The sequence below is a fragment of the Cyprinus carpio genome, chromosome A6 (genome assembly GCF_018340385.1).
Source record: "Cyprinus carpio isolate SPL01 chromosome A6, ASM1834038v1, whole genome shotgun sequence".
NCBI classification, from domain to species: Eukaryota; Metazoa; Chordata; class Actinopteri; order Cypriniformes; family Cyprinidae; genus Cyprinus; species Cyprinus carpio.
The window spans coordinates 32702325-32721149 of NC_056577.1; the positions used below are offsets into that span (position 1 = coordinate 32702325).

Consider the following 18825-nt stretch of genomic DNA (forward strand, 5'->3'; position numbering starts at 1 on the left):
AGAGCGGGTGTTTTCGGCGGCTGGACTGACGGTAACCAGGTTGCGGTCGCGTCTGACCCCAGATCATGCTTATATTTCTCAACAAAAATCAGTAGACTGGTGCAGAAGTTGTATGCCAGTTACTAAAGTTAATTATTTTTCACGAGGCTTTAAGTAACGTTAGCCTAATTTGTTAAGTTAGCCTAATTGTTAATATCTTGCCCTTTCTTCTGGCTTGGATAGTTTTGAGTTACATTTTGACAAAACCTGTCAGATCTAAGTATTATTATGTTTTTTGCTTAAGTTATTGTTTAACATAATTCTTTTTTATTATTATTTTGGAACAAATGAGGTCTCTGTTTAAGAACGCCGGCTCGCAATTGCAGGTTCCGCTGCTTAGAGCACCGCATATGCACGCGCATATATGTTCGGTTTGTCTAACTGAACGTAGTTTAACTGTCTGCCACAAGTTGATCTTGTAATAAAGGTCTCATCGAGGAAAAAACATGCTGTATTTTTGTATTCATTGCATTTTTGAATTATAAAAGTTAAATAATTAATTTTATTATAAAATATTAATGATTAATCGATAGTCGATCGTTAATTCTCCTGACGATCGACTAAGAAAATTTAATCGAATGCCCATCCCTAGTAGATAGATAGATAGATAGATATCTTAATCATTGCATATGTGTATTTAATCTTTAATGTCTTTTCAAATGCAATAAACTAATATCATATTTTAATGAATTATGGTGTTTTAGGTATATGCTTGCCCTTAGCCTCTATAAATTATTAAAAATCATATTTGAAATGGAAATATTTTTAAATGGCAGGTTGAAATGGACAAGCAAAGACTTTGTAGTGGATAAAACAACTGGGGGAAAAAATGGCATAAAATCAATGCATATATTTGCTATTTAATGCTATTTAATTAAATGATGCATTGATTTATCTTCCCTAAATGCAGGACTAATTTTATAATGCGTTGCTTTTTTATGTATAAAATGCTGTCATCTGCACAGTGTAGTAGAAATTTTAAGAAGACAGATATTTTCCTCAATATTTAGTTTTTAAGCATCTCATGTCTGTCTGTTTTTTTTTTTTTTTTTTTTGAAGTCTGACTCTTGTTTATTTGGAGTAAAGCTATCTGTGAATAATTAAACCAAATGCATCTCTTCCCTTCCTCGAGTTGAGAGACCTAAAGTACCACTTTAAATATTTACGCTTCTGCAATGCTTTGCTCACAGTTTCAGATCTCCTCGGATGCGTGCAAAAATAATATGATGCTTGTACGTGTTGTGCAACAGATGTCTTACCAAAGAATTAGAAAGAATGTTCAAAACCCCTTTGAATGATTCACCAATATGGTTTCTGCCAGTGTCAGATAATAGACACACAAAGCTGGCGGCACCATCGTATTCAGAAGAGATTTGCATTTCCAGAAGGAAATAACAGAGAAGGCGGCAGAAGAACAATGCTGAAGTTTTGGGTGACTTCAGGTTCCAGGCTTTAGTTCTGCATCAGTGCTGCTTTGTAATTATCCTGAATGACATGGATATCCTGACGTCTGATTGAAGGTACATGTGTTTGTGACGTGTAGTGTTCTTGTACCATGACAGGCCGTAAAACGCCTGCATGAGACAAAAGTGCTGCATGATGGATGGTTGTGATGGAGAGATTTGATTGATGGCTCATGGAAAGGTTATGTCACTGGGTTTGAACTCCGGCGTTCTGACGTCTGACCTGATTTGATCTGTGTTGACTGACACGGCTCATCATGTCTAGAGGAGCTACTGTATGTCATCTAAATGCACAAAAATGCATTGGATATTCTTAAATGCGTTTAGTTCAAATCACTTGCTTTATATTGCACAGCAGTGCATCATGAGAGAGGAAGTTGAAATTTTGTACTTTTTTTTAATAAAGTGCATCTAAATGGACAAATAGACACTGAGATATTCTAAAATGCATTATTTGCAAAACTCAGTTTTGTACATCCCTTCTGAATCACAGATAGTTTTGGTTGAAATCAAAGTCTGTCTCTGAGCTGGTTTGACTCGATTCAAGATTTCAACCTCTTTGGTTGTGGATTTTTATTACTTTTTTATCCTTCAATGGATCATGGGAGGAATAGTTGATTACGTAGTTGGTTAAACAGTTTTTGGTTACATTTGGTTTAATTTGTTGAGTTAAATTAGTGTCACAGTTTTGTAATTTGGTTCAGTTCAGTTCAAGGTTTAAAACTCTTTAGTGAGGGAATGAAATGGATTCATGTATTTATTTATTTTTTAAATGGACTCTCAATGCACAACTTTTTAAATAAATTACATCTAAATGTATAAAATGTTAATGATGTTTTTTTAGCTGATTAATTTTTTTTGTTAGTTCAAAGTTTAGAATTTTTTAAGCGATGGACTTTTTTGAAATCTCTATGGAGAAAATGAATGGCAAAATGACATCTGGAGCCGAGGCCGCTGTAAACGTGGACAATCAGTGCAAGGTACAACTTTTTAATAAAGTACCAGAGACTGTGAAGAGAAGGATATCAGAAGAAGATATGCCAGATATTTCATAGCTGCGAGTGTTTTATTCAAATGGTCACATTCCGAGAAGGGAGGAGAGGAGAAATGGGACGTTCTGGTCTATTTTAAACAGATCGCTTTTAAATATTCAAAATGAAAATGATTCTGCTTTTAGTCAGTGTTTAATTGAATAAAATGGGATTAATATCTAATCCTCCTCTGTGCTTAGATTTTGAGATTTGCTGCAGCTGCGCCTCGATTCATCTCCAGTCTGCTGGCTTTTGATGTCATAAACTTCTGCTTTTTGATGTCTTCTTAAAGGAATAATTTGCTTAGATTTCACGAATAATTTAAGATTATGTTTTTGATTCTTTAATTGAATTTTTTGATGAATGTCCGGGTGTTTATTTGTTTGTAATGGTTTTAATCCAATTAGCACCTAGTCTAGTATTTTGTTTAAAAAAAGTTATGTTTTGCACTTACTTTTACACTTTTATGACCATAAACAAACAAATAAATTAATAACCTATTTGTTCATGTTAAGACTAAATAGTACACTCAAAAATATTTAGACCTTAATTTAAGATGTCTATATGATGACACATTTGATGCATATTTGTCAATCATACATTTAACAGGTAAGATTTCAGCACAAAAAAAAATAATAAAAAAATAATTAAAAATAAAATAAAAATAATGGAATATATATATATATATATATTATTTATATTATTTGATTTCAATATTTATCAGCATTTACAAATTATAGTATAGTTTATTATCAACTGTTTTCATCATTTTTTATTATTTTACTGTTTTTATTATTTATTTGGTTATTTATTAAATATTAATAATGTTTTCAAAGTACATGTACATTACTTCAAATTGCTTATAATCAGCATAAATCTTGTCAGTGTGAAAATAATAACATGTATGTACAGTAATTAAAAAGTATGAACATGATTAAAACACGATTAGCTGCGGAACAAGCAATATAACAAATATATAAATATATATTACATAAATCTGTACTGTTTAATTTACGGTACACTGACAAAAAGTTGGTATAGAAAAATTTTCACTCAGAAATTGCATTAAACTTTGAAGCAAATAATACATATAACTATTCACTATTAATGCATTACATTAAGTTTACTGGCTTATTAAAATTGTGTTATCCAAATGCATGAAAATTGTATATGCATCTCAAATCTTAAATATTTTTTTTAGTGTAGTTTAACAATATTTCCCCGTGCAAAACTCACCATCGTGATCCTAAGGTGTTGTGGGTGGTTGTCAGGGCATTGCTATGCAGTTGCTAAGGCTTTGACACTGTCGCTATGTGGTTAGAAAATCTCACTGTCTAATTTTAATGCACAATTGCAATAGTGATGATTGCAAGAACATAGTGTCCAATAAGGCATCCTGGATAGGGACTGTTTAAGTACATCTCTGTCATAGAGGATGAAAAATATCCCATGTAAATCCTTATGGGACTTCCTCGAAGATCCCGGCAGTGGCCCATTGACTTTTATGACACAACATTACCCAGCTCTTTCTTTTTTTTCAGTCTTTGCTCATATCTAAGCGTGTGTTCTTTATTTCTAAGTGAGAGAATGAAAAATGAATCAAGTGTTGAGTTGGTCAGAGGAATAACTTTTCATGTGAAAACACTTTGGATTTTACGGGAGCACTAAACGATTAATAATGCGGAGTGATTCGTGGGCGTTCGGTGCAAACGACTCTGACAGGGTTAAATAGAGGAGAAGAAGTGAGCAGCGGGCGTCGTGGCACAAATCTCCTTTACGACTGGCGCTCTTAAATAGCTGTCAGTCTGTGGTCTTGCATGAGCTCACCTCTCCTGACCATCTGCTCCGTGAGTCGGCCGTCTTCTGCTCCGGTGCCTCGGCTGCCAGCGTCAAACACACTTTGTTGACACCATTAAGTGGGTCATTCCTGTAACACAATGCCTTATGAACTCTTTTAGCTTTTATGAATATGCGTGTGGTGTAATTTAAGGACGTATTTCTATAAAAACTCTCCGGTCAAGCTCTTCACTTCAGCTTTACTAATTATGACTTCAGTAATTACTCACACAATGGCAAGAGCTGAGCAGAGTCATTGTTCAGTGAAGGACTGACAGTTAGATTAAGTTCATTTGACTATGGTATTAGTGAAGTTTTTTATATTATTATAATTTTTTTTTTTTTTTTTTTTTTAGCTGAATGGATTGTTTTTTTTATACACAGAGTAACTTAATAATTAATCCATATAATATATTTTTGTTTTTTGTTGTTATGATGTCACTTCCTTCCTGGATTTTTTTTTTTTTTAAAGAGTTAATTATATTTAATCATTTTTTTAAAATTTATTTATATCATTTAATAATTAAAGCATCACATTAAAACAGTAACAATTAGAAAACATTTTGTTTGAAACATTTTGGTAAGAGAATAATAATAATAATAACAATAATGTTATATATATATTCCAGAAAAATAATAAAAAAATCTTATTTTTAACAAAAAGATTGTATATATGTAGTATTATTATTATTATTTATATTAAATTAAATTACATACAAATATATTTTAGCATTTTTTCAGTTTCTCTCCAAAATGTGCATTGCAGTGATTGTTTTTTTTTAATTAAAAACAACATACTAATTCAATCAGCTATTAACAGTTGAGTGATGAATGTGCTTAAATGCACTCATTAAAATAATCTAACAAAGGAAATTAAGCCTTTTTAAAGATTATTCAAATTTTTTTGCATTATGCAAAATTTTATTTTCACTTTTTAAACTTTACAGCACAATACTGCATTATATATATATATATATATATATATATATATATATATATATTATATATATATATATATATATTATAATATATATAAATATATATTTGACATTATATATATCACGGGTATTGAAGTAATTTTTTGAATATATATTTGTGGATAGGGACGAGGAGGCAGCGGCTCTCAAAATGCAGTCTTCCATAAGGCCGGGCACATTAAAATTAATTTGACTTCAGAGCTTCATGTTCTCTCATATCTTAGCGTATACATTTTTCATTGGCTATTTACAGAGCTTTTGGCTTTTTCTGCTTCTAAACAGCTCTTCCATGAACAGCTCTTCATCTCAAACCTTCTGGGTTGTAGACTTTCGAAGAGATGACATCAGATCAAAGATCAGCCAGTGGGTTAATCTCACCCCAAGCCCGAGATAAGTCTCTGGACCAGAGCTTCTCCAGTGGGTATCATATGGAGACCTTCCCCATCAGCTTATTGTTTGATCTATATATGATGATCGTGTCGATCTAGACTCGTGTGTGGAGATGCTAGCAGAGGAAAACTAACCGGCCCGGTCCAGCCTGCCCTACACAAGCCCTGTTTAATCCACATACACTCACCTCGTGTCGCTCTGCAAATATTAGCAGGAGGTCAGGGATGCTGCGGGTGAAGAAGGGCCAAGTCTGCTGAACTCTGGCGCTGTATGTGTGATTACATCCCAGGGCTGTGTGCTTTCCTTCCCATAGAAACACTGCAGAGAATCACGCTAGGTCATATTTCAGTTCAACACTTCATATTTCAGTCACTGCAATGCATACATTCTCACTTCATTATTGTAATACATTCACAGAAACATCCTGTGCGCACACATGTTTTTGTTTTTAATTAAAACCAGCATGCTAATTAAATCAGCTACTGACAATTGGGTGATTAATGTGCTTAACTGACATGAAAATAATGTCACGAAGCAAACAAGGCTGTTTTTAAAACCTTTTTTGCATTATGCAAAATATTATTACTGAGTGTTGAGGCAAAATAATATCAAGACAATTCTCAAAACCCTTTTGCTCATATTTAATGCTTCATATTAATTTTAGACGTGGAAATTAACTACTTTGCCGTTGAGCTCTGTAAATATTCATGAGTGTCTAACCATTTCAGTTTATCATATAGTAAATATTTTAATTTAGATGCAGGCATATCACAAGGAATTATTTCAATATTAATTATTACTACAACTTAATAGCATTTCTTTATGAATACAGCTATATCAGATATAGATATATTGTAGCTGTATTCATAAAGGAATGCTAGAGAGGAGACTTTTATTTTATCTAATTTCTATCTAGAAGAAAAAAATCAAGATGAAGATGAATGAATATCAGATGTAGACACAACCATTCAAAATTTTGGGATCAGTAAGATTTTTTATGTTTTTTTTTTTTCTTTCTTTTTTAAGAAGTCTTTTATGCTAATCAAGGCTGCATTTATTTGATTAAAAAATACAGTAAAAAAAATACAGTAAAATATATATATATAAATACTGCTTATGTGGCTGATAGTAAAGCACAACCTTTTGCTAAAACTCAAGAGCATTTTCAGTGTATTTTTAACTTTTTTTCTCTCACATCTGTTAGGCTATTTTAGAAGAACAGTAAAAAATAAATAAAAAACAAAACAAAATAAATAATAAATAAAGGTTGCATATATTGAATTCCCAGCACACTCTTGCAGGATTCTGCAGCTATGTAGTGTGTGTGTGTGTGTGTGTGTGTGTGTGTGTGTGTGTGTGTGTGTGTGCCAGATACTGGTTATAGCTGTAAAGAGCTGGATCAAGGCCTGCAAACATGCACTTTTTTTCTTCCATCTACTTCTGGAGCAATATTTGCTCTTGCTAGAATACACAGAGAGCTCAAACACACTACGATTACACTACACACCACAGGCTTCCCTTATCTCACCCTCAATGCCTTTATGTTTAGGAAATGAAGCTGGAGTCCTTTGCAAAAAAGTGCAGTAGCATGGCATCAGATGGTAATGCTAGACTTTGATGTGAATCATCTGCATGTACTTTGATACCAAACTAACAGAGCATTCTAACAACTTTCATTATATAAGTATTGCAACAAAACATTCTTAAAGTCATGTTTCATGGAATGTTCTTATAACTTTATCCATTGAGAGAGAACTTTCTCAGAACAACATTTTCATTTTATCTTTTTTTTTTTTTTTTATTATGTTGTATTTTGGGTTTGTATAAAGTATTGTTGTAATCTTTAAATAATGTTATAATCACGACAAGAAAACTGGAACGTCAATATTAATTGTTTAAACAAAACAAATTTGTTTGCTATGAAATTTTTCGCTGTGAAATTTGTGATGACTGTTAATTTTTACTTCAAAGTCTGTACATTTAATAGTATTTATTTTCTACTTTAAAATTCCTTCAAATTTGATCTATTACAGTTTTTCATTGTATAGTAAGAGAAGTTGCCTTTAAACAGTTAACAGGTTTGTGCCAAAGCATTTTTACAGTCTTTTACCATTATTATAAAATCATAAACGTAATCATAAATCATAAATAATAAGTCACTTAAAATGATGTTTCAAATTAAATAAAGATTATTGGAGTACGTTTTGCAAGAGTTTCTGCTTCAAAATTTCACATTTAATTCAATCTTAAAATGATGTTTCAAATTAAATAAAGATTAGTGGAGTACGTTTTGCAAGAGTTTCTGCTTCCTACACCATTTTTTATTTTTATTTTACTGACTTGTGCAAGAGTTTCTGCTTCAAAATCTCACATTTAATTCAATGTGTTACTTGCCGATTCTTTGTAATAATTTTTTTTGTAATTATTTCTTTGTTTTGAAGACTTTGATTTATACTTAGATCATTATTGCCATTGTTAAGAAAGAATAAAACTATGTTTCCAAATAAAATATAATAATATAATATAATATAAATATAATATAATATAATAATTTTTTTTTTTTTTGTTTTTAGGTTTTGTGTGATTTTTTCTCAATCTGATAAATAGTTTCTAATTCATGTAAGTCTAGATTGTGTATGTATCCGACTCCTCGAGTGTGTTTTTCTGTTGTGCGTTCCCAGGAGCCACCGCAGGACACATAAATCAGGATCTAATGACCTCTTAGTGAATCCGAGGCTGTGCATTAATGTGCTTCCTCTTCCTGTTTGAGTGTAAACACAATACAATAGCATTTGCATTTATATAGTTTTCACCAGTGGCATTACTCGACTCGGGGCGGGCCTCAGACAGCTTCATGCTGATTATTACCTGTGGAAAATTAAGATAAGTAAGTAATCCCATGAAAGGAAATGGCTTCTGCATCTCCACTCCCAGTTAGCAAGAGAAATGCAATCTTACAGTAATGTTTTTAATGCAATGTAGACGGTTTTCAGAGTTATCCTGGAGCGGAGTAGGCGCCCATGATCTTTTGAAGGTTGTGCATTTTTTTCGGTCGGCAGTTATTTGTTGTACTGAATGCCGACACGCAGTCTGTTTCTTTAATATACCAGCAAATCTTCCTCTGCTGCCCCATTAGGCAAAATAGCGCGCTATAAACAAAACTAAACTTGAAAGAGCGGCCGCACACTGAAACGGCAAAATGTGTACGAATATCCTCCGAGTTTTATCTTAGCGTTTGATGTTTGCTTCTGTTCAGACCATGCATCGGATGGAAGGTTAGAGAAAGCAGAAAGCTATCAGACTGATAGCGATCGTGAGTCTGGCTCCGGCGAAAACAGTTCGCTTTAATGATAAAACATTGTCCTTTTCTGTAAGCCCTCATGGGAGGCGGCGTCCATGACAGAAGACAAACAAGACTCTGACACTTCCCGTTAATTAACCGAATTAGCATAGGCCTATTATGTGGCTGGACAGTATCGTGACAGGCCTCGGTGAGAGACTGCAACGATGACCTTTTGCGGACACCACCAGCTGTCAGCAATTACCTGAGAGCGATCGGCCCGAATAAAAGCACTGGAGTCCTTCAGCGCCGCTTTACGTGAAATATACAGTCACTGAGCAGGAAGAGTCGTCTCTTAATTGCATATATATATAATGGTGTCTTTGCAGGAAGAGTCATTATATATATATATATATATATATATATATATATATAAAGAGACAAATATATATACTTTGCTGTGGAGTCAAGAAATCTGTAAATATGTTTAAAAAATGAATATGAGACAAAACTACAGAATGTCACATTTTATTATGGGGTGATTCAACACAAAGATGTTTTGCCAGCTAAGAAGATCAGCACTTTTAGAGTTTCCTCTCGCTATCTGATGTGAGCATAAGTATTGGAACAGTTGCCTCACAGGTCAGCTGTGTCCTGTTGCATTAATTCTTCAGATATTAAAAGCAGGGAATGTGTCTTATCAGTTATAATCCATTGCTTTCTGCATTCTAAGTCTAGCATTCGATGATGACACACACAAACCAGGATGAAGACGAGGAAGCCGACTCTGAAAGAAAAGCAAGCAATTTGGATGGTAAAAGAAAAGAGGAAGTCAATTAGAACTATAGGAAAAACAAATGGCATGGAGAAATCAAGAGTTTGGAAAACTACCGGCGACATCAGCAACCAACGACGACCTGATCGGCTAAGAAAAACAACAGTAGTCGATGACAGACAAATCATGAAAGCTGTGAAAATGAACTCTAAAATACATGTCTGTAAAATCACCAACAACCTCCAGAAAGCTGGTTTGATGCTCTGATAATCTACAGTCCGCAGGAGAATTTGACACAGAATTACAGAAGATACACAGCAAGATGCAAACCTCTGATCAGCACCAAAAATAGAAAGGCAAGATTCTTCACAAATGTGGGCCAGTAGAGTTTATTGACCGATGAGACAAAGATAAACCTTTATCTAAGTGATTGGAAAGCAAAAGTGTGGAGAAAAAAGGGAACTGCAAATGAGCTTGGTGGAGGTGGTGTCATGGCATGGGCATGCATGGCTGTCTCTAGAACAGGCCCTCTTCATTTTAATGATGACTTAATGTATGATGGCAGTAGCAGAATGAATTTGGAAGGGTGCAAAATCATCTTGGCTACCAATATCAAGAAAATGCCACCAAACTCATTAGAAAGCACTTCATATTGGATCATGACACAATGACCCAGAACACCCTGCCAGTTCAGTCAAGGACTTTATCAGGGCAAAGAAATGTAAAGTCTTAGATTGCCCAAATCAGTATCCAGATTTAAACATTAATTTCACCAGCTGAAGAGGAGACTAAAGACAGAAACTGCCCAAAACAAGCAACACTTGGAATTGGCTGCATTAAAGGCTGGAGAAAAGCATTTCAAAGCATAAGACCAAGAGTCCGGTGATGTCTATCGGTTGCAGACTCACTGCTTTAATTGCATGCAAAGGATCTGCAACTAAATATTAGCTTTTAATCTTTTACATCTGCCTTAAATTCAACTGTTGTTCCAATACTTATGCTCACATCAAATAGTGGGATGAACTCTAAAAAGTGTTGTCCTTTTTATTTGGTAAAAAAAACATGTATGTGTCAAAAGACCTAATAATAAAATGTGACATTCTGTAGTTTTGTCGCATATTCATCTTTTAATCATATTTGCAAATGTCTTGACTCCACAGCAGAGAAAGCAGTTTGCTTTTATTCAGCAATGATGCAGTAAACTGATCAAAAGTGACAGCAAAGTCATTGATAATGATACAAAAGATTTCTATTTTGAATGAATGCTTTTTTCCATGAAAAATAGCAGCACAGTTTCCCCCAAAAGTTAAGCAACTAGTATTACTTTAGTATCAGTGAGATGTTATAGTTTTTATTAATATTTTTAATTTGTTTAATCTTTATATTTTCCATTTTCATTTTAGTTCAAGTTTTAGTATTTTTAGTTGTGTTTTTTTTTTTTTTTAATGCCTTTATAGTATTTAGAAAACGTTCTTTCAATTTTAGTTTTAGTTATAGTAGCTCATCGCATTAAATAAAGGAAAATAAGAAACAATGCCCTGGCAACTAGCTAAAATAAAACGTTTAAGCTTTATTTTATTTTATTTTATTTTAATTTTATTTTATTTTTATTTATTTTTATTTATTTTATTTTATTTTATTTATTTATTTGATTTTTGATTTTGGATTTTTTGATTTGATGTAATTAGATTTTTATTTTATTTTATTTTATTTATTTTATTTTATTTTATTTTATTTTATTGTTTCCAGTCAATGTTTTTATGGTTTTAGCTGTAATAACTCTTTCAAAATGTATATTTTATATATATCTATATATCTCTATATATATATGATATAAATATATATATATATATATATATATATATATATATATATATATTATATATATGTATTATTTTTTTTTTAAAATATAACAGTAAAATATAAGTAATAATATTTCACAAAGTATTTCTGATACTTTGTTTCTCAGTTATCACTCTTCTGAAACATTATGAAGATTCTGAAGATCTGAAGATTTTTACTATTATAATTTTTTTTTTTTTTATTTGTGTCCACGCTCAGACTTTCCAACCAGATTTCAGAGAATACCAACCATATTTCAGTCTGTTCCTCACACACAGTTATCTTATGCCTTCACAAGACTTCCATAGTCGTTTCTGGAGCTTGACAGACGTGGTCACAGTGAGCTGTTGTTGTACAGAAAAGAGCTTTGTAGAGATTCCTCTAAAACTCTCCTTTTGTGAGAGAAAGCCATACAGGTTTGGAACGGCATGAGTGTAAAAACTCCTCTTTTAAACTCTGTGTGTCTTATCTTCTCCTGTCTGTGTTCCCCAGGCTTTTCTTGCGAGAAGCTTGCATTCCCCCCTCAGGAATAAGGTCCATTAAACTTTATAGGCTGCAGGCTTTGCTTTAGTTAAAACGTGTGACTAAATGTAAATATGTGCTTTGTATCGGGAGCCAGGAGGCTGTTGAGGCGCGCACAATTGGTTCAGAAAATGCACTGAATACATTTACTTAAAGAACAACTAAATGCTTTGGAAACGCTTGCAACTTGACGCTAATGAGATCCATGAGAGTGCTGCTTTTCTTGATGAAATGCTGTCATTTGAGGCTGAGTGTGATGTAATTGATGTGTTTGACCGCAGGTACGTCAGTGATGAAGGTCATGGCCTCGGACGCTGATGATCCGACCTATGGAAGCAGCGCTCGGATAGTTTACAGTGTCCTGGAAGGAGAACGATTCTTTACTGTTGACCAACAAACAGGTAAACGCATAAATGAGTTCTTTACACTGTCATTTCCTATTGAAAGATGCATGTTTATTAATGTCATGAATTGGATACTTCTTTTAATGGTGAATTTGCACTCACACATCGTGGTGGAAAGGTTTGCACAATGTCTTCCACTCACTTTGTTCAGAAACTGTACAAATGGACTTTTCAAGCGATTTTCGTTTTAGGGATTTTTCAGACCCGAGTCTTTCTAGTTGAAAATTACTGCTGGCTGTTTCTTGCTTTTTTCGGTTTTGGTTTTTTGTATTTTTAAGTTATTGGTGTTTGTTTTTTGATTTTTATGCTGGCTGTTTCTTGCTAAAAAACAGTACAATTGTGACAATTTATTACTGTTTAAAATAACTGTTTTCTATGTGAATATCTGTTAAACTGTAATTATTTTCTGTGATGCGCAGCTTGAATTTTCAGCATCATTACTCCAGTCTTCAGTGTCACATGATCTTCAGAAATCATTCTAATATGATGATTTGCTGCTCAAGAAACATTTCTGATTATCATCAGTGTTGAAAACGGTTATTATAGCTGAAACTAAAACTAAAACCTTAAAAAAAATCCTTGCTTGAAAATTAAATAAACATTAACTGAAATTAAAATAAAAAAACGTATTTATTTCAGCTATATTATAATATAGTATAACATAATATAATATGATATGATAAGATATAGTATAATGTGTTATGTCAACTTAAAACTGAATAGAAAATAAATTAAAACTATATACATAAAACATAAAAAATAAATTTAAATGAAATAAAATTAAACTGACTAAAACTTAAAAATTAAAATGAAAAAAATAATATTAAATTTATTTAAATTTAATAATTTTAATGAGAATATTAATTTAAAATTAAAATATAAAAGTATTTATGTTTTAATGTTACAGTATTACGATGGATTTTTGTCCTGGCTGAATGATCCCAAACTTTTGAACAGTAGTGTATAGAATACACATTTTATTGTATTTTATATATATTTTTTTAAATGAGTGCTTGTTATACTCTGAAATATAGTTTGTTTGTTTTCTTCCTTCCTTCAGTAATCATTAAGCATTTATTTATTTATTTATTTTTTTCCAGCTGGCAAGAGTTTTAGTTCAGATATGCAGCAGTGTTAGTAAACACAGTCCAGCCACTTCAGACAGAGCGTCATCACTGGAGTCTCCAGGGGATGTCTTTTGTTGCCTGTGTTTGTCCCCGGGGAACTAGCACTAAACTTTTAATGATTTCTTTTTTTGGTGCCGGCGGGCACGAGACCTGAGAGCAGCGGATGATGAATGGCTTCGCCTGTGTCACGTTAGCCACGGGACTTTCTGCACGCTCCTTCCTTCTGATCTGAGAACAGTTAGATGAGCTGGAAGCAGATGAGCTGCGTGTTTTGCCCGTGACCTCGTTTATTTCCATAAAAACAGCATTAATCTCTGGACGGGGCTTTTAGTCTTTGACACGGGATAAATAAATAGGCTAGTTGAGGAGTTTGATATTAATATCAGTTTATTAGATCCAGTGTTAGTGGCTTGCGTTTGAACTACGGCTTCTCATCTCACACTCTCCAAATCTACAAACCGTGCTTTTGATGATGTTCTCATTTGCTTCTGCAATTTTCTCAAATGAGAGGCTTTTCAGCCTCTTGTCGCGCTGAAATTACTACCAGAATATGGAAGAAATGCCCTACCAGAGGAAGATTTTATTGATCAGAGGTTGCTCTTTCATAAGGCTTTTTATTTATTTATTTTTTAAGTCGTCTCTTTTGCTCACCAAGGCTTCATTTATTTGACAGTAAATATAGTAAAAACAGTAATAATGTGAAATATTATAACAATTGGAACTAAATGTTTTCTATGTGAATATATGTTAAAATGTAATTTATTTCTGTGATCAAAGCTGAATTTTCTTCAGAAATCATTCTCATATGCTGATTTGCTTTATTTCATTAAGTCATCCTTTTTTTTCTCCTAAAATTTCAGAAAAATGCACATGAACAAGATTTCTGATATCTATATTATACTATATTATAGTATTAAATGTATTATTATTATTATTATTAGTAGTAGTAGTAGTTGTAGTAGTATTAACACAATGGAATTATCATTATTATTATTATTATTATTATTATTGACACAAATGACAATAGCATTTTTGGGTTGCTTAATTGTGATGAAAATATTGTCACAATGCAAATAAATAAATAAATAAATAATAATAATAATGGTCCTAAAAAATGCTTTATATTATATTATATTATATTATATTATATTATATTATATTATATTATATTATATTATATTATATTATATTATATATATTATATTATATTATATTAGGACCATTATGTTTTTTTTATGAATTAATTAATTTATTTATTGCATTGTGACAACATTTTCGTTACAATTAAGCAACTCAAAAATGCCATTGTCATTCGTGTCAATAATAATAATAATAATACATGAAATACTTGTTTAATAAATTATACATATATTATATATAATTATTATGTATTATTATATGTTACGTATATGTTGGTATCTAGAGGAGACACATGTGAGATTACTGTGGTCTTTTCTTAGGAGAAACATCTTAGACTGTTGAGAGTTGAGATATTAAAGAGATCTGATCTGAAGTTCATCCTGCTCAGTGTCTGACCATAATCTACCAAGAACTTCATGTTTCCTTCAGACGTCTTTCAGGTGGAGAGCTTAGAATGGACAGAACTTCAGACTGTACTTGTAATGGATCTGACCTCAGGTCAGCAGCTTTCTGTGGTTGGAGAGAGAGGGAGAGAGTGAATAGTGACTGCCCTGCGCTCTGGATGCTATAAAGCACACACATATCTTTAGCACACAGATGTAGTCTACCACACAAACATTGCGATGGCTAGCACTTCCTCACTGGGAATACACAGCTCCATAGTGGAGAGCAAAAGAAATGATAGAAAGAAAGAAAGAAAGAACAGAAAGAAACTGACATATACAGCAGACGTTGTTGCACAAACCCACAAGGAATGCCACGGATTTGTTTTGTTTTTCCCCAAATAGGTCTTTGACTACAGGAACAGTGCATTTTATTGTCAGAAGGTTTCAGAATAGTGCTGTTTGGAGCATGAAAACTTGTACAGGTCATATTTCACACCCCAATATTATTGTTATTATCATTATTAATAATAATGAAATTGTTGCTGTGTGTGGCATTATTTACTGTAAAATTCAAGCATTTTCTTTGTAAAAATGTTTGCATTAATGTGAATTTGGGAGAACTATTATTTTGTGTTATTTTATAGAAAATAATATAGCATTTAAAACATCTTAATGGTTTAAAAATATGGTGTTGGGTAATGAAATATGTTGTATTTTTTGTATATGTTGTAATCATTATTATCCTTATTACACTAATGGCATTTTTGCATTGCTTGATTGTGATTAGAATAATGTCAAAATGCAACTAAATAAATAAATAAATAAATAATGGTCCTAAAAATAGGCTTTTGATGCCGTGATTACAATATATATATATGGTGGTTCTGTGTAGAAATGATTATAGATTAGTGCAGATATAAGAAATGACTCTTGTCAACAGTTCCATTGATTTTGTCAGTTTTTAACAGTTTTTACACTAGTAAATCTGATTGAAAAGTAATGAAATTTGATAGTGTTTTTTAGTGGTTTTTTGATGTATTTGATGTAGTTTATGAATCATCTCTACTGTAACGTCTGCAGTCATCTCCTGCCGTTTGACTGACAGGGATTTTTAGTGACTTGTCACATTTCTCGTGTTTAGTTTGCTAATTTGATTTGTGCTGTTGTGATAGTGAGGATGGAATAGGGAGAGAGGGGGGGGAGAGGAGGAGGGGTGGGGAGAGTTTGTAAGGGTTATAGGTTATGTTTCTTTTGCCTGCATTCTTGAAAAAATGCAAAAAAATGGTTTTCCTGCGACGTGAACAGAATAAAGGAGCTGCGCAGCAGGAGTGTCAGGCTGGCGTGTGTCCTTTACCATTCTCATCATTTCCATGCCTGTGTCTAACCAGTGCCATGGCAACAAAGGATAATTGCAGTCCTTCAGGGTAACACAGTGCCATTGTCCTTATTTCACTCCCAAAATATCTTGATTCCAGAACCAGTGTTCCTGCAGCAGCTCGTGTTCAGAGGAGAAAACAAGTCATTAACAGACTTTTATGGCTTTTGAAACATTCTAGTATTGTGTTAATTTGCAAATCATCCAACTGTTTGATACATAAAAGTATGAGCTTCACTAAATCTGTAAAGAACAAGGTCTATAATATAATATAATATAATATAATATAATATAATATAATATAATATAATATAATATAATATAATATATAAATATAATATAATATAATACAATATAATTGGTATTTTGAATTAGCTTTTTTATATTTTTCAGTTAAAATTGTTATTTTAGTCAAAGTTTTAGTTATATTGTTATGTGCCTTTGTCATTTATTATTATTATTATTACTATTATTATTATTGTTGTTGTTATTAATCTATTATCTCTAGTTTATTATTTAATTATAGTATTTATTAATATTCTGGATTAGCCTTTTATATTTCATTTTAATTGTAGTGTAAGTTTTAGTATTTTTGTTATGCGCTTTTGGCATTTGTATTAGCTTCTTTCTTTTCTTTTAATATTTCCATAAATTATATATATATTTTTAGTTTTTTTGTTTTTTTTTGTTTTTTTGTTATGCGCTTTTGGCTAATCTATATATATATATATATATATATATACATTTGTATTAGCTTCTTTCTTTTCTTTTAATATTTCCATAAATTATATATATATATATACTATTATATTCTATTTTTTGTATTTTTTTTTTCATTTTTTTTTAAGTTTTAGTATTTTTATGTGCTTTTTTATTTTTATTAGTTTAAGCTTTTTTATATTTCTGTTCAGCTTTTTTTTTTTTTTTTTTTTTTGTATTTTTCTGTTTAAACTTATTTTATTTCAGTTAATTGCCAAGGCAACATTTCTAATTTTCACTTAATTTTTTTTTTTTTTTTTTTTTTTTTTTTAAAGTACTGGTTTTGCATCTAATATTAATAGTGTTATTTTATTTCAGCTTCATTTCAATTAAAAAATATATATATATTTTTAATAGTTTGGTTTGGGTAAAAATGCAAATGTTTAATTGTTACGAATCTCAAAAAGGAGCTTCACATCAGTTGCTTGTTCACACAGATCCACGTTTATGAAATATTGTGCGGCTGGACTATTTCAGTCCCAAACGCTGGCGGTGTGAACGCAGCTTATGTGAAATTGGTGACCTGCTCGCCTACTAAATCTCATGGCATTTATCATTTCAAATGAGTAACAAGATCTCCTATATTTCTATTCATATCATCTTCTCTTCAAATGGTTAACAAGTCTTTTTGTATTTATGTTAATTTTGGAGTGATAATTGGTAATATTGGTGGGTTGAGACATGTGTTGGTGTTTTTGTGACCTTTAAACACCCGTCAATCCACCTCCATCTCTCTCCTCTTTCTTCATCTTCAGGAGTGATCCGGACGGCCGTGGCGGATCTGGACCGGGAGACGCAGGACCGCTATGAGCTGGTTGTCAAGGCAACAGATATGGCAGGCCAAATGGGCGGCCTCTCCGGATCCACCACAGTGACCATAGTGATCACGGATGTTAATGACAACCCTCCGCGCTTCCCTCAGAGTGAGTGCGCTTTATATCAGCCGTCAGTCAGCTGCATGCCATCAGACGTGTCCTTGGGCTTGAACACTGTCCACAGAACAGCCATCTGTCAGATTCTTGAGCACATCCTCATTAAAAACTGTGATTTCCAGTCTATAAAGGTTAATGATTGAGTAACACTTTACAATAAGGTCTCATTTATTAACATCGCAATGGCTCAGACTTACTTGTCAATTCAAATTTGTGTTATTTGGCATCATTTGTATACTATTGTAGCATTTATTGATATTTTGAACTAGTTTTTTGGATTTTCAACTTTTGCTTATTTTTAAGTTTAGTGTTGTGCTCTTGTCATTTTTAAGTTTGTGCATTTAAAATAAATAAATAAGTGAATGAATAAATAGCATTATGATGAATATTGTATTCAGCTTTAATTTATTCTTATTTCAGTTTTGTATAATTTTAGTTCTTCAACTTTAGCTTTAAGTTAGTTGGCCAATTAGTTTAGTAATATTTATACTATTGTAGCATTTATTAGTGTTTTGAATGATCTTTTTATGTTTTCAGTTTTTATTTT

The 18825-nt window shown here is 32.1% G+C and overlaps 1 protein-coding gene across 1 annotated transcript in view; it reads left to right on the forward strand.

Annotated features, from left to right (window-relative positions):
• The window catches only part of LOC109079965 (cadherin-22-like), a 182028-nt gene that overhangs the window by 112385 nt on the left and 50818 nt on the right, over positions 1-18825 (forward strand). Inside the window, exons 4-5 of the mRNA XM_042759078.1 lie at positions 12437-12556; positions 18102-18269. Of these exons, the coding sequence (XP_042615012.1) occupies positions 12437-12556; positions 18102-18269 (288 nt within the window). The remainder of the gene's footprint in view (positions 1-12436; positions 12557-18101; positions 18270-18825) is intronic.